Source organism: Rhinoderma darwinii, chromosome 2 (assembly GCF_050947455.1).
Source record: "Rhinoderma darwinii isolate aRhiDar2 chromosome 2, aRhiDar2.hap1, whole genome shotgun sequence".
In the NCBI taxonomy this organism is placed as follows: Eukaryota; Metazoa; Chordata; class Amphibia; order Anura; family Rhinodermatidae; genus Rhinoderma; species Rhinoderma darwinii.
The window spans coordinates 108009296-108026012 of NC_134688.1; the positions used below are offsets into that span (position 1 = coordinate 108009296).

The window sequence follows — 16717 nt, forward strand, 5'->3', positions numbered from 1 at the left end:
TAATTTATATTTGGAGGTACACTTTAATTTACACTACATGAATATCAAGAAGTTATTGTAAACTTATATTGCACTTCTCAACATTAGTCCATCACAACACGTTTACAGTCTTTTCCCAATGTTATAAACTGAAGTGTTAATAGATTTAACCAAGGGTGACAAATTTAAAAGGCTGCAGAATCCAGACAGACTTTGTATTAGTGACTTGTTCATCCGTGAATGGCCCCATGCACACGAACGTGCTTTTGCGGTCGCAATTCCCCCGAAAATCCACGGGAGAATTGCGGCCCCATTCATTTCTATGGGCCCATGCACACGACGTGGTTTACACGGTCCACGCATGGCCCAGGAGCCTGAACTACAGAAAGAATGGACATGTCTTATTACGGCCGTGTTCTGCGGTCCAGACTCATAGAAAATAATGGACTCGGCCATGTGCACGGCCCGTGATTTGCGAGTGACACTCCGCGGCCGGCCGACCCGAAAATCGCGGTCGTGTGCATGAGGCCTAATGGCCTGTTTACATCCGTTTCCATTCATCTGAAAGGCCAAATGGAAAAGACTAAGTATAGTTCCGTTTGCAATACCATTGATTTTAATGCTATTTTTTGTCTGCCTTCAATCCGCTAGGTTTTCGTTTTTTTTTTTTTTTCACGGAAACAATAGCATAGTGCGCTGCGCTATTGTTTCAAGTGTAAAAAAAAATGAAAACGGTACAATGGACATAAGCTGAAACCGAAAAAATACCATTGAAGTCAATGGTATTGTAAATGAAAACGATGCTTTCCGTTTATCTTGTCCTCTGACGGAACAGATGAACGGAAAGCCCAAACGGAAGGCAAATGCTGATGTGAACAGGCCCTAAGTGGCATTCTATTTTACTTTTAAACATTGTGATGAATTTGATTAATATTCTGGAAAAGCGGAGTATCAATTCACCAGCTCCAATTGCTATTTCTTTTGTTGCTCTTGCAGCACCGGATGTCCTTATTGCTGGTGTTGACCCTTCAGGTATCCCATGACCGTGTTTCGTTCTGTTTTCCACTTACCGTACATCTGCAGCAGTGCATTTAGGCTTTTTTCACATCATACTTTGTGCAAACAGGAATAGTCTTGAACTTTTTTTTTTTGCCTAGTCTAATAGCGTAGCAGCAAACCAGTACCTGGACTTTAAAAATGTCAAATGTATGCCTCTAGGACACTCTTGCCATAAATATATGGGTACACTAGGAGATTTTATTTTTTCCTCATACAAATGTATTCTTGTAAAGTAGACCACAAAATGTGCTGTGAGATAAGCCGGAGTACGGATTCTTCCTTGCTTATATTGTGTGTGGTGTAGTGTGTTTTTTTAATCAACCATTTTGATGTATGTTTTATACTAAAGCAGTAGTGGGGTCTGAGTATATATTTAATAGTTTGCCTCTATTAACCTCTAGATTCCTTCTTGTTCCGTTTATTAAATTGAGGCCTAGATCAGCAACTGACTAGACCTATTATGTACCTGTCCCCTACTTAACCGATTTGTCATCTACATATATGGATATTGCAAAATGTACAATTATGCCAACTGTAATTTTGGAAAACTATATTTTTTTTACTCCTACTAGCGTATATGGGCGACCGCCATAAGCTGGAGTAAGTAAGAGGAGTGTGTCTAGTATGCCCTAGGGATGCACATTGCATCGGAAATTCGATACCGTGCACCCTGAAACTGTTGAATACCGTTATTTAATGTATTTCGATACTAAGCTGTGCGGCCGCACAGCTTAGTATAGTAACACATGAATGTTGTTAGAGCAGGGCTGCTTCTGTTTAATACAGCCGTTGCCCCGCTCCGGAGTCCTGACAAGTGCGCGCACGGTCAGCATGATGTGATGGGTAGTTCATGAATGATCAGTTCAAAATAAACTGATCTTCGAAGTGAACTAACTCGTTTAGTTCACTTGCCTGACCAGATTAGTTCATCGGGAACTAAAGCAAGTGGGGGGAGTGAGACCGTGAGGACTGAGGAGCTGCTGTGCTGATTCACTCACTGTCACATTACCACTTGCTTAGTTCCTAATGCTGGTTATGGAAATCTGATGACACTGGCTACTGTGCACCTGCTCTGGGCTCCTGTACCCACTGCTCTGTGGTAGGTGCTGTACTGCTTTTCAGCTCTCTCATACCCATTCACCATGTGTCAGTAGTACCTGTAAACTACTATAGGTGGCGCTGTTTCATTCAGTCACATGCGTCTTAATGAACTAGATCGTCATGATTCGTTCTCCTGGCGTATTAGTTCAGTTAGTTCACAAGTCACATGATACATTCCCTATCAACCTCTTTAGGACATGCTGGCCTCTTCCATTCCCTGTGAGAGAATATTTTTAAAAGCAGGACAAGTAGATACAGAGAGAAAAAAGACTCAACAGCCAAAGTGGGACAAATCCTGTTTTTGAACCATAATCTGAACCTTCAGGCCCATTTCACACAGAGTATTTAGCTGGCAGAAAAAAAATCTGCCTCAATTCTGTGTTGCCGCGTCTTTTGTGCCGTGGCCATTGAACGCCGCGGGCAGAAAAATGCTTCCCCCCCATTGATTTAAGTACAGCTGCCACATTGGATAAAACTTGGGCCTCTCTTTTTGTAGATGTTCCATACTTAGACGCTATGGAGCTAATGTTAGTCAACTGAGCTGTTTACATGGCTGGATGTCTGTCTTTATGCCATCCACATTTCCAAATAAGATGGCGTTAAAACTAGCTTTTTATGCTGCTCAGACTGCCATAGCATTACAAAAGCAGAAAGTACATTTTCCTATGAATACTGCCTGACAGCCTGCAGTTTTCAATGTTCTAGCTCCCATGGCTCCCTTTTATATATAGGTTGTTAAATAGATTTGCAATATTTATGCTGTCTTGCCGTATTTGCATGTGTTTGTATGTATAATTTACCTTTCCCATTTTTCCCCTGAATTTGCTTACTCTTTCGCTTTCATTTCTGATTCACTAGTTTTAAAAGCTGATGCTGTAGTTGATAGAGCTAGAAACCAGCCTGATGTAGAAAGCCCTTCTGCAACGCTTGCTTCTAATATGAACTATTCAATGCTTAATACATTGTATGCTGCAGATGTAGTAGATGCTCCCCTTGTTGGTGTTTCTGAAGGCACTTCAGTTCAGGTTTTGAGATCCCACGGCCCGGTTTCCTCAAGTGACTGGACACCAAAGGAAAGCGTGCTCGAAAATTGTTCTCTCTTTGAGGTGTCTTCTGTAGATGTCACACCTAAGGAACTATTGCTGAGCACTTGTGAAATTCCTACAAATGAGTTATATGCAGATTACTCCACTATTTGTACTGAGAATAGAAATACTGATGTAATTTATGCACCATCTTTTGCCGTGGAGGAATCTCTTGTTCCAGTCTTAGAGCCAGCTCATTTAAAGGCTAGTGTGCAACCAATATCCATTCTATCCTTTCAGTCAGTATCTACTAAAGAATCCTTGATGGCAGGCAAACATGTGGCTGCACTGCAAACTCCAGATGTTCCATCAAATGTCAAGGAAATTATACACAAATCTGAGGATTTAGTTTCAGTCCACACAGAAGTACCTCGTAAACATGATGCGGTTTTAGCTGAATTAGTGATGATCACGCCTGATGATGGTGCGCCCATAGTGAATAAAGATGCCCCAGCTGAGGAGGGGGAGGCCCCAGCTGAGGAGGGGGAGGCCCCAGCTGCCCCCTCTGAAAGTGTCCAGTCATCTATCATTGAAGTGGTTCCAACAATAGATATTGCTGACTCTGAGGAGACTGTATTTTTAATTGTTCCAGTGGAGGTTGGGGCTTTATGCCCCGTGGCCGCGATACCTGTGGAGGTCTACACGGCAGAAGGGGTGGCCCCCACAGTGGAGGGCGCTGCCTCGGAGGCAGTTCCTGAGGAGGGTGCATTCCCTGAGGTGGCCCCTGCAGTGGAGGGTGCATTCCCTGAGGTGGCCCCTGCAGTGGAGGGTGCATTCCCTGAGGTGGCCCCTACAGTGGAGGGTGCATTCCCTGAGGTGGCCCCTGCGGTGGAGGGTGCATTCCGTGAGGTGGCCCTTGCGGTGGAGAGGTCAGCCCCTGAGGTGGCCCTTGCGGTGGAGAGGTCAGCCCCTGAGGTGGCCCTTGCGGTGGAGAGGTCAGCCCCTGAGGTGGCCCTTGCGGTGGAGAGGTCAGCCCCTGAGGTGGCCCTTGCGGTGGAGAGGTCAGCCCCTGAGGTGGCCCTTGCGGTGGAGAGGTCAGCCCCTGAGGTGGCCCTTGCGGTGGAGAGGTCAGCCCCTGAGGTGGCCCTTGCGGTGGAGAGGTCAGCCCCTGAGGTGGCCCTTGCGGTGGAGAGGTCAGCCCCTGAGGTGGCCCTTGCGGTGGAGAGTTCAGCCCCTGAGGTGGCCCTTGCGGTGGAGAGTTCAGCCCCTGAGGTGGCCCTTGCGGTGGAGAGTTCAGCCCCTGAGGTGGCCCTTGCGGTGGAGAGTTCAGCCCCTGAGGTGGCCCTTGCGGTGGAGAGTTCAGCCCCTGAGGTGGCCCTTGCGGTGGAGGGCGCAGTCTCTAAGGAGGGCCCTGCAGTGGAGGGCGCGTTCCCTGAGGTGGCCCATGCAGTGGAGGGCGCGTTCCCTGAGGTGGCCCTTGCGGTGGAGCGTTCAGCCCCTGAGGTGGCCCTTGCGGTGCAGGGCGCAGTCTCTAGGGAGGGCCCTGCTGTGGCCGTCTTTCTAAATTTTCTTCCTTTTTCATCTGTGCGTAGTACTGAGAGGTCAAGAACTAAAATGACCTCGGGTGAAACATTAACTATAAAAAAGACTCCTGTTCTAGAGAAATCTCCTGCGGGACAAAAAATGGATAACAATTTAGCCACTGAAGTAACTATGCTTGAGAAATGTGAGGATTTAAATGAATCCTTTTCTGCTTCCTCTGGGGAAAAGCACTTTGAGCACGGCTATGATGCCAATCCAAGCTTGTATGCTCCTCTCATGGATGACAGTGTATTTAAAAATAATGCAACTCTTGCAAGTACATTCTATGAGCCCAAGCATGTTGGCTCTCCAGTTTCTATACCTGCCGATGTTGACTCTCCAGTTTCTATACCTGCCGATGTTGGCCCTCCAGTTTCTATACCTGCCGATGTTGGCTCTCCAGTTTCTATACCTGCCGATGTTGGCTCTCCGGTTTCTATACCTGCCGATGTTGGGTCTCTTCAGTCTTCTATGGAACAATCTCCCCAACCTGACTCATTTATGATGATTTGTACCACATCCCTGCTTATGTCTGCGTCTGCTTCCGCTACCTCAGATAACCGCAAGAACTTGACCCTTTCTACAGCCCTCCCATTCTCTGCTGCTCCTAATATCTGTTCTTCTCCCATTCTTTTAGCTAATAAAGTTGAGAAAGTGTCTCAGGTTTCTGCTCCAGAGCTAGATATTCCAAGTCCTGCAAAAGAGCTAACCTCTCCTCCTCCTGCTTTGCCTTCCGTGGAATATCTGCCTTCTATACCTCTTGCTTCTGTTTCTGCACCTCCTGTCTCCAAAACACCTGCCTCACCTACTGCACCTGTTGCTGTTGAAGAGGAGGAAATGCCACCTCTGATCCCTCCAGAGGTTCCTACTAAGGAAGCGGTGTTTCAGCCTGTCAAGGTGGACCTTGTTTCCCCTAAACCACCTGTAGCTGCTCCTGTGAAGGAGCCATTGCTGAAGAACGACAAGGGTATCTTGGTGTTTTACTTCACTTTGCAATGCATGGTGTTCACGTTAGAGTTTGACCTTGATACCATTAATACAACTAACCTTAAGATGTATAGATTGAGAGATGGTGTGGTTTGCATTTTTTTATTCAGAAATCTGGGTAGTTTTCTTTCCATTTAGTACTCCACATGCTTTGTGGTGATAAAATTTGGAAGAGAGTAAAATCCATACAGTCCCACACTTCTCACGTCATCAGATGGTACATTTTTATGTCGGCATCGTGTGAGAAGTGCAGCTTGTGCTCTCTAAGATTTATCTGGTCTGTACTGGAAGGAAAACCACTTTTGTTACTGTGTTTGCGCTAACCTATAGAGCTGCCTAACTATTAAAACCTTAATGTATGTTGACTGGAAGTTTTTGTTCATTCCTGTTTTTATCGCTGGTTTTATTTTATTTATTTTAAATACCCATTATTGCTCTTAAGTGTATACTTTGAAGATGGCTCTGGTCACCCAGACACACGCGTAAGCTTTACCTATAGGCTATTTGTGTGACTAAGTAGTCTCAAGCTAGCTATATTGTGAATACTCTAACAGGTGACCATGGATGTGAGGAGCCAGGTGAGCTTCATATTCATTATTGGTACAGGACCGTTGCCTGATTTCAATTTAACGGGTACGTCAAGAGTGTCTGTCGTGTGGGTGTTCCTAACCAATGTGTCCTGTATCATGAACGCATGTAGTTTGCACAGTTGTGATTATAAATGGTGGAACTTGGTCAATCTTTTCTTTGATATGCAGTTTGTTTACAGCACAGAGATGGGACTTCCATAGAGCCGAATCATGGAGCTGCCATAAACCTAAATGTGTTTATTTGTTTGGCAGGGTCAGGGACAGAATCTGACAGTGATGATTCTCCTCCAGAGCTGGAACAGGACTCCACGCAAACCTCTACACAGCAAGCACAGGTAAGATTACAGTACTGTACGTTTATTTTCCGGTCTACCTACTTTGTGAATGCATTTTGTGTACGAAGTACAAACCTCATGTATGTTTTATTAACAGCTTGCAGCAGCAGCAGAAATAGACGAGGAACCAGTTAGCAAAGCAAAACAGAGCCGGAGTGAGAAGAAAGCAAGAAAGGTATTGCGTCCTTTATCGGAAGTTACTGTTTTAGTGAAGGTCCACCTTGGAGACTGCACACTTCAAGTCTGAGCACTGAGACCCCCACTGATCAGTGCAGAAACGCTCGGGTGAGCGCTGAGAAGCTTAGTTTCTGATCGGCTTTTCTCGGAAAGTTGTACAGGCTCAGATGTTTTTCTATTAAGCCTGTGGACCTTGAAAAAGACCAGCAACCGAGCGGCTCAGCTTCTGCCGCTTTGTTTTAGCAGTCGGTGGGGGTCCCAATGCTCAGACCCCCACCAATCAAAACTTCTGACACGTCAGATGTTTTTTGGAACGTTTAGTTACCCGTTAGTGTCTACTTTAGAGAACCACATTCTTCTATTGGAACATGTGGAGGTTGGGGGGTGGGTTTATCACATTGGGAGTACAAGTGTTTGTCCAAGTACTTGTAAAATCTGTCACCAGATTATAAGTGCCCTATCTCCTACATAATCTGATCGGCGCTGTAACGTAGATAACAGCAGTGGTTTTTATTTTGAAAAACGATCATTTTTGAGCAAGTTATGAGCAATTTTAGATTTATGCTAATTAGTTTCTTAAAGACCAACTGGGCGTGATTTTACTTTTGACCAAGTGGGTGTTGTAGAGAAGTGTATGAGGCTGACCAATCAGTGACCAATCAGCGTCATACACTTCTCATCGTTCCAGCCCAGCTTCTTTCACTCCAGACACAGCGTCATCTCGCTGTGAATGACAGCACAGCGTGATCATGTGAGATCACGCTCTGCTGTCACTTACTCACACATTAACTTTACCGAAGTGTCTTGAGAGTGAATAGACATCCCCTCCAGCCAGGATGCGATGTCTATTCACACTCCTGACACTTTGAGTAAGTCCCACAGAAACTTTACCACACAGCACAGCGTCATACACTCCACTTTACAACGGACAGTTGGTAAAAAAGTAAAAACACGCCCAGTTGTCGGTTAAGAAACTAGCATAAATCTAAAATTGTTCATAACTTGCTCAAAATTTATCGTGTTTCAAAATAAAAACCAGTTTTATCTACATTACAGCGCTGATCACATTATGTAGGAGATAGGGCAGTTATAATCTGGTGACAGGGCCTCTTTAAATATATTAATGGCTTAGGCTATGTTCACATCAGCGTTGTCTTTCCGTTGAGGCGTTCCGTCTAAGGTTTCCGTCTGGGTAACCCCTCAACGGAAAGGCAAACGGCAACCTTCGCTTCTGTTTGCATCACCAATGGTGACAGAAAATCCGACTTCGCTATTGATTCCGTCAAAACCACTGATTCCTGTCACAACGGCGACAAACAGAAACCATTAGCAAAGTTTCCATCACCATTGAGATCAATGGTGATGCAAACGGAAGCGAAGATTTCCGTTTGCCTTTCCGTTGAGGGGTTCTTGCGACGGAACCCCTCAACGGAAAGACAGCGTTCATGTGAAAAAAATTGGTCATTTATTTTTTTTATTTTTTTCCCAGGCTATGTCAAAGCTGGGGCTTCGCCAGGTCACCGGAGTTACAAGAGTCACTATCAGAAAATCGAAGAATATTTTGTTCGTCATAACAAAGCCAGATGTGTATAAGAGCCCAGCATCCGACACCTACATAGTCTTTGGAGAAGCTAAGGTGCGTACTAGTAGCCAGGGTGACTTTTCAAGGCTCAAGATTTGCTTTTTGGGTCGAACACTTATTTTCCAGTACTGTTGCTGGTTTTGGGGTAATCTATTTGTGATATTTTTGTACATTACAGATTGAAGATCTTTCACAACAAGCTCAACTCGCTGCTGCCGAAAAATTCAAGGTACAGGGAGAAGCCGTCTCAAACATACAAGAAAACACACAGACGCCCACAGTACAGGAAGAGAGTGAAGAGGAAGAGGTAAGATTATTGGGTGGTATATTTAACTGCTTAATTACATGTATACTTGTCATGAGTGGCAGGACGTTGCCGCATCATGACGAGCAAACTAGTCATTCTGATTGCACGGACTCGGTAAGTGTGGTCGTGCGATCAGAAGCGGGTTAACCGCTGTAATACACAGCTGCCTCTGATCTCTGCTATTGACCCTTTGAATGCTATGATCAAAGCTGATCATGGTGTTCAAAGGGAAAGAATGAAGAGGATGCCCCCCCCCTTGATAGCGTCTCGGAATACATGTGATGTGATCAAGGAACATACCTTCTATGGGCAGACAGGCCAGGGTGCGTTGAAGGCTGCTGTGTAATCCTAATTTATAGTTGTTAGGGCATACCTGACAGTGTGCCCTAACTGCCTTTGTACAACGAGTACATAGGCTAATGTACTGGAGTATAGATATATGCCAATACATTAAAGATAAAAATGTAAAAAAAATATATACTAAAATTAAAGATCTGTAAAAAGAAACACATGCACTTTTGTATTTTTTTTTAATATATATATTGTACACATTTCGTATCATCACAACATACACTAAATGTATAGCATCATTTATGATTGGTGTATGCTGTAAAAAAATAAACTGCAGCAGAACTGGTTCAGAATTTTTGCCAAACTAAAAATATTAATTAATCTTACCTACATAAAGTGCAACTCGTCCCGTAAAATAACAAAGGCTCCTACATCTACATAGAGCAAAAAATGAGTTATGAGTGCCAGGATACAGAGGAAAAAATTAATTGTTCTGGTCCTCAAGGCTAATATTGGCCCAATCCTTAAAGAGGCTCTGTCACCACATTATAAGTGCCCTGTCTCCTACATAAGGAGATTGGCGCTATAATGTAGGTGACAGCGGTGCTTTTTATTTAGAAAAACGATCTATTTTTACCACTTTAGCATAAAGCTAAAAATCGCTAATAAAGTGGTAAAAATAGTTTTTTTTTCTAAATAAAAAGCACTCCTGTCACCTACATTATAGCGCCGATCTCCTTATGTAGGAGATAGGACACTTATAATGTGGTGACAGAGGCTCTGTCACCAGTTTCCTACCTAATCTAATAGACGATACCAAATATGTGTAACTTTATTTTGTTTGTAAATAATAAATCAGTTTGTAAGGGGGAAAAAGTGGGTTTTTCATTTATTTTTTTTCACTTGTCCCACTAGGGGACTTGACTATGCGATAATCTGATCGCATTTATAATACACTGCAATACTTCTGTATTGCAGTGTATTATGTCTGTCCGTGTAAAACGGACAGGCATCTGCTAGGTCATGCCTCCGGCATTACCTAGCAGGCATTTACTACAGGCAGACCTGGGGGCCTTTATTAGGCCCCCGGCTGCCATTGGAGACACAGACACTAGGCGATCGTATCGCCGGGTGTCGGTGGGATGAGAGGGAGCTCCCACCTTCTCTCCAAAACCACTCACATGCGGTGCTCGCTATTGTGCACCGCATCTGAGGGGTTAAACGGGTGAGATCGATACGAATATCGATCTCACCCGGTCGAGCAGGGGCGCCCCCAGCCCTCCGCTACCTCTGGCAGCTGAGAGCAGGGTGATTTGACAGCTCCCTGCTCTGTTTACTTATTCCGATGCAGCGACGTAAAAAGTCTATTGCATCAGAATAAGGCCCGTTAGTGACCGACGTAAAAACACTATGAGCCGGTCACTAACGGGTTAAGGAGTTAATGACTTGCCTAAACATTGTTAAATGGTGGTGAGCACATCATGCTGCCTTTTAAATGTCATGGATTCAAGCAAATACAATTCACCTTTCTCTACACGCTAGGTTTTTTCATAATTGTTCCACATTTCACTTCTCGCTCTTAAACCATGAGGTGAGACTCAAAGATTTCAACGTTCTATTAATCTTCCCAGGTTGATGAGACTGGAGTAGAAGTGAAGGACATCGAACTTGTAATGTCACAAGCTAATGTATCCAGGGCGAAGGCTGTGCGTGCTCTTAAGAACAACAGCAATGACATTGTAAATGCCATCATGGTAAGTCTTTAACTTGCACTCCGTGTCGTATAGAGATGTGTTTTCAATAGGTATTCCGTTTGCTTGGCCATTAATCCATAGTGATTATGGCTTCTAGGATAGAAACTCCATTTAATCCACTTGCATTGTCATATTTACTAAATTTTGCCATAGCAACTTTTTCACATTTGTTCCTCTTAAAGAGGCTCTGTCACCAGATTTTGCAACCCCTATCTGCTATTGCAGCAGATAGGCGCTGCAATGTAGATTACAGTAACGTTTTTATTTTTTAAAAACGAGCATTTTTGGCCAAGTTATGACCATTTTTGTAGTTATGCAAATGAGGCTTGCAAAAGTCCAACTGGGCGTGTATTATGTGCGTACATCGGGGCGTTTTTACTACTTTTACTAGCTGGGCGTTCTGATAAGAAGTATCATCCACTTCTCTTCAGAACGCCCAGCTTCTGGCAGATCACGCTGTGACGTCACTCACAGGTCCTGCATCGTGTCAGACGAGCGAGGACACATCGGCACCAGAGGCTTCAGTTGATTCTGCAGCAGCATCGGCGTTAGCAGGTAAGTCGATGTAGCTACTTACCTGCAAACACTGATGCTGCTGCAGAATCAACTGTAGCCTCTGGTGCCGATGTGTCCTCGCTCGTCTGACACGATGCAGGACCTGTGAGTGACGTCACAGCGTGATCTCTCGAGAACACGGCTGTGTCTGCACTGTCAGAAGCTGGGCGTTCTGAAGAGAAGTGGATGATACTTCTCATCAGAATGCCCAGCTAGTAAAAGTATTAAAAACGCCCCGATGTACGCACATAATACACGCCCAGTTGTACTTTTACTTTTCAACACGCCCAGTTGTACTTTTGCAAGCCTCATTTGCATAAATAAAAAAAATGGCCATAACTTGGCCAAAAATGCTCGTCGTTTAAAAATAAAAACGTTACTGTAATCTACATTGCAGCGCCGATCTGCTGCAATAGCAGATAGGGGTTGCAAAATCTGGTGACAGAGCCTCTTTAAAGACAATGTCGTCAAAGAATGAGCTATTGTTTTAAATCAAGTTTTGTTAAACATATTTTTCAAGCCATTTTGGTATAAAAAAAAATGGTGTTTTTTTTTTATTAGGATTTTCTAATATAGATAACAGAAAATCATATGTCTTAACACTGGCCACTAAGCCTTTTAATAGACTGATCACTTCACAGGGATACAATAAGATCCACCATTGACAATAGATGGACACCGCTCCCCTTTTATCCCGTCCTGCACAATGACATCTGCACAGGTCACAGGGCATGCCTAGAAAACTCTTTCCCATAGAAGTCAATGGGTCGTCTTCAGACTATTGTTTCCCTTTGGTCCTTGTGGCTGCTGTAAAGCATATTTCTAAATAATTGTGTACAGAAAATAGCATTAAAAAAACATCTGCCACCAAAAAGTGAAAGCAGATTTGAAAATTTTCACTATCCGGTTTTAATTAGTATAAAAAAAATTATACTTTCCCTTTTTAAGTCACTTTCATACATTTTGCATTGTTTTTCAGAGCAGGGCGAATTTGACATACTCTGCCTTCTATATATGTAACATTAAAGGGGTTGTCTACAATTAGGATAAATGTGTTTGCTTTTTTCCCAAAAGCAACCCCACTCCTGTCCGTAGGCTTTATCTACTATTGTCATACTAGACACAGCCCATGTGTCTAGTACCCTATCTGTATGACTTATTAGGGCATCACACTCAGCGCCTCCTTCTATTTGCCAGAGCATTTATCTGCAACCATGCATTCTGGCAGACTTGGCGTGACCCTGTGTTGCATTATCATTTGAATGGGCACCATGTACTACTACGTTTTGCTGCAAAAGAAATGTGTAGCACCCCACTGATGTTTAGATTGCGTAGAGCCGGCGTGGAGTTTCACTTTTATAAAATGTTAGATTTCAACCTCTTCCAACCTTGCATGAGAACATTTGTTTTAGATGGTATTTATATGCTGTAGAACTGCTGGCACTGCGTTGCCTATTAAAATATACTATGTCCTCTCTTCTATTTAATCAAATCTTCTTCCTTTTTTTTTTTTTTTCTCTCCCGTGTAGGAGTTGACAATGTGAATGTCCCTCAGACGGAACACATTTGGTCTAGCTCTTGGATCGGTGCAGCTGAAATTGAGATTTATACTATTTCTATTGATTTAATAAAGTTGTGGCTTATTGTTGGTGACTTACTACTTGAAATGTGTTTTTTTTTTTTCCTTTTTATTAAATTATTTGGCATATACAAAATTTTTGTTATTGGGGAACCTGAGAGAAACATGAAAATATCACATCATAGTAAAGCATTATAATAGGTATTGAAAAATCCCTTTTACAGATTCCTAATGTGTAGCGCTGAGCTATTTAATAGGTGTCACGACATCATGTAGATACGTTTTTATGAGAAGACCTCTTACAATAACACAATAGTACTAGGTTTGAAATAATGAAAACACCAGTTGGGTTCTCTTCACATCTTCATAGAAGGCTATCAGTTAACCTGTAGTTCTACCTGTAGTGACTTTATTCTATAAATTAATGTAAGTAGAAAATATAATGTGTCGACCCAAAATGATACTTTCCCTATATTAAAATATCTGCAAGGAAAAGAGACAACGTTAAGTTTACTTTAGTGGTTATAATAAAGTTAATGCTATATTTATTTATTCATTCTTAATTTTTTCCCCATAATAAACCACCCCCCAGAAAAATACTTTTTATATCAGATGCTGATGGTTGGGCTTCCCGGTACACAGATTGTTCTTGCTAGGGATTAATCCTGCAGCTACATCCTGTCTGATCGCACACACCAGACTGCTGTGACTAAGAAGAACCATTTCTGCAGTAACCGGGTGAAAGAGGACTGAAGAGACCCTGCAGCCCTGAGTGGAGAGGTGGGCGGCCCCAGAAGAAGGATCCCACGGGGGGAGGAGAAGCGTGCGTAGTAAGTGCCACAATACAGTTTAGGCATTATTCACATCATGTTTTGAGTTTAACGTATATGCTGCAGAAGTAGACAAAGGAATGTCATTCTAATGCTTCCAGAAGCTCCAAAGGGGGTAAGGCAGCGATGGCCAAAACTTTTTTTGTTTTTTTAGATGGGTGCACCAACCTGGATGGCAGAACCTCCTACACATCATTATGTAAAGGGAATTAGCACTTCAAAATTATGTTATATCCTTCATATGTATTTTTTATTAAGTGTCCATGTTAGACAAAAACACCACTGCTTAGCATTAAAATTTGTAGTACCAATGTTTCGGGGCTACCACTACAGAACACTACAGCTATCAATAGGCTACCACTACAGAGCATGATTGAAACATGTATTTATTAGCGTACAGTATAAACTTAAACGTATATGTCAATTGTACAAAGTAATAATCTTAACCCCTTCCCGCACCTTAACGTAACTGCACGTCCAGGTGAGCAGTAGCTTTGCACACCGACACATGCAGTTATTGTATGTCCACCCTTAAAAGTTAACCGCCACATGGTGCTGTATTACAGCAGCGCTTAACTGCTAGGATGGACTGCCCTTGTCGACAGTCAGACTACAAGACCAATCAGAGCTGTCCCTTGTCAGCGATCGCTCCGATTGTTTAGTCTGTTTACACTAATCAATCAGAGCTGAGATGTCTTGAAAAAGCTGTGTAGAGGCTGTGATCTCCTCTGTTGGTGTGTCAGTCGGAGAGCAGAGCCTGTATCGTTACACTTGTCAAATACAAAAAGACCCCCAATTAACCTCTTGATCACAGTTCCCGCACTGTGTTTACCCACCCTACCTCTCCCATTGTATAAGGGTGCTTTATTAAAAAAATAAACACTAAAAATAAAAGACTAATTTAGTGTCCGTATCAGCGGCAATTAGTCAGCGTCTTTTTGTCAGTGTAATACTAAAACTGACTAAGTTAAAGAACTTTTCACCTGCCCATACATGTGCAGCATGTAATGGGCAGGGCTGCACAAACTCTGGGGCACTTTAATTATTTTTTTTCTACCCTCAACCGTTGTTTAGATATCGGCGCTGTTCTATTTGGCGCCCAATATTTAAATAACCCCCTGAATGGTCAATGGTGCGTGTAACATGGCTGAGACACTGTACAATCTGCTACGGACAGTATCACCGCAAGGGCTGGAGAGAGGGGAGCTTGTGCACGCGCAAGCTCTCTTCATCTCTCGGTGGGCAAGACTGGTCTCTCGCGAGAGATCAGTTTTGTTCTTGTCTGCCGAACTGGCAAAGGGGCGTTTCACTGCTGCGGACTGTGCAAGAGCTGAAGAGAGGAGAGCGCGCACGCTCTCACTCTTCCACTCCCGGCAGACAAGGACAAGACTGATATCTCTTGCAAGAGATCAGTCTTGTACTTGTCTGCTGAACTGGCAAGGGGTCGTGTTACTGCTACAGACAGTGAAAGAGCTGGAGAGCGCGTCGCACACAGACTGCGGGTGATGTAGGATCTGATTTTGCTCTGTCCTCAACGGATACTGAGGAACCTGGTCTGAGGGTTAGCGTTGGCCCAACCTACTACACCTCCCAAGTATCAGACTTTACTGCTGCTGCAGGGGTCCAAGTACAAAAAGCAGGGCTGTCAAATATAATTTTTCCAGCTGTTCTTTTCTGACCATGTTGTTGAAATAATTGTTGAGCAAACATTTATTGCTTCGAACCGCAGTTTTTTTATGCCAGGCCATACAGATGGCATCCAACCAATGCAGAAGAAATGCTGCAATAGTGGGGATTGGTACTACATAAGGGCTTAAAGAGGCTCTGTCACCAGATTTTCCAACCCCTATCTCCTATTGCAGCAGATCGGCGCTGCAATGTAGATAAGAGTGAAGTTTTTTTTGTTTTTTTTTTAAACGAGCATTTTTGGCCAAGTTATGACCATTTTTATATTTATGCAAATGAGGCTTTCTAAAGTACAACTGGGCGTGTATTGTGTATGTACATCTGGGCGTTTTTACTTCTTTTACTAGCTGGGCGTTGTGAATAGAAGTGTATGATGCTGACGAATCAGCATCACCCACTGCTCTTCGTCAACACCCAGCTTCTGGCAGTGCACAGACACACAGCGTGTTCTCGAGAGATCACGCTGTGACGTCACTTCCTGCCGCAGGTCCTGCATCGCGTCGGACGAGCGAGGACACGTCGGCACCAGGCAACAGAGGCTACATCGACTTACCTGCAAACGCCGATGCTGCTGCAGAATCAACTGTAGCCTCTGGTGCCGATGTGTCCTCGCTCGTCCGACACGCTGCAGGAGCTGGGGCAGGAAGTGACGTCACAGCGTGATCTCTCGAGAACACGCTGTGTGTCTGTGCACTGCCAGAAGCTGGGTGTTAACGAAGAGAAGTGGATGATGCTGATTCGTCAGCATCATACACTTCTATTCACAACGCCCAGCTAGTAAAAGAAGTAAAAACGCCCAGATGTACATACACAATACACGCCCACTTTAACTTTAAACACGCCCAGTTGTACTTAAAGCCTCATTTGCATAAAAATGGTCATAACTTGGCCAAAAATGCTCGTTTTTGAAAAAAAAACAACACGTTACTCTTATCTACATTGCAGCGCCGATCTGCCGAAATAGGAGATAGGGGTTGGAAAATCTGGTGACAGAGCCTCTTTAAGTGAAAAGCTATATGTGAGGGCCTATTGGTCCACTGATGTACTCTAACCATTGCCCCTTATACCGCACTACAATGCACAGGGCCTGTTTAAGGAATACAAAGAGGCTCTGTCACCACATAAGTGGCCTATATTGTACATGATGTGATCGGCACTGTAATGTAGATAACAGCAGTGTTTTTTTATTTAGAAAAACAATCATTTTTGACGGAGTTATGACCTATATTAGCATTATGCTAATGAGTTTCTCAATGGACAACTGGGCGTGTTTTACTTTTTGACCAAATGGGTGTTGTG

At 43.6% G+C, this 16717-nt stretch overlaps 1 protein-coding gene across 50 annotated transcripts in view; it reads left to right on the forward strand.

The window, feature by feature from the left end:
• The window catches only part of NACA (nascent polypeptide associated complex subunit alpha), a 495234-nt gene extending 482254 nt beyond the window's left edge, over positions 1-12980 (forward strand). For 43 of the 50 annotated variants that reach the window (XM_075852028.1, XM_075852052.1, XM_075852061.1 and 40 more), the window contains 8 exons: positions 976-1011; positions 2998-5712; positions 6575-6657; positions 6755-6832; positions 8324-8470; positions 8595-8723; positions 10646-10768; positions 12853-12980. In XM_075852028.1, the coding sequence (XP_075708143.1) occupies positions 976-1011; positions 2998-5712; positions 6575-6657; positions 6755-6832; positions 8324-8470; positions 8595-8723; positions 10646-10768; positions 12853-12867 (3326 nt within the window). In that variant the 3' untranslated portion in view covers positions 12868-12980. The remainder of the gene's footprint in view (positions 1-975; positions 1012-2997; positions 5713-6574; positions 6658-6754; positions 6833-8323; positions 8471-8594; positions 8724-10645; positions 10769-12852) is intronic. The other 7 variants (XM_075852072.1, XM_075852074.1, XM_075852076.1 and 4 more) reach the window with 2 other exon arrangements.
• The last annotated feature ends 3737 nt before the right edge of the window (positions 12981-16717 follow it).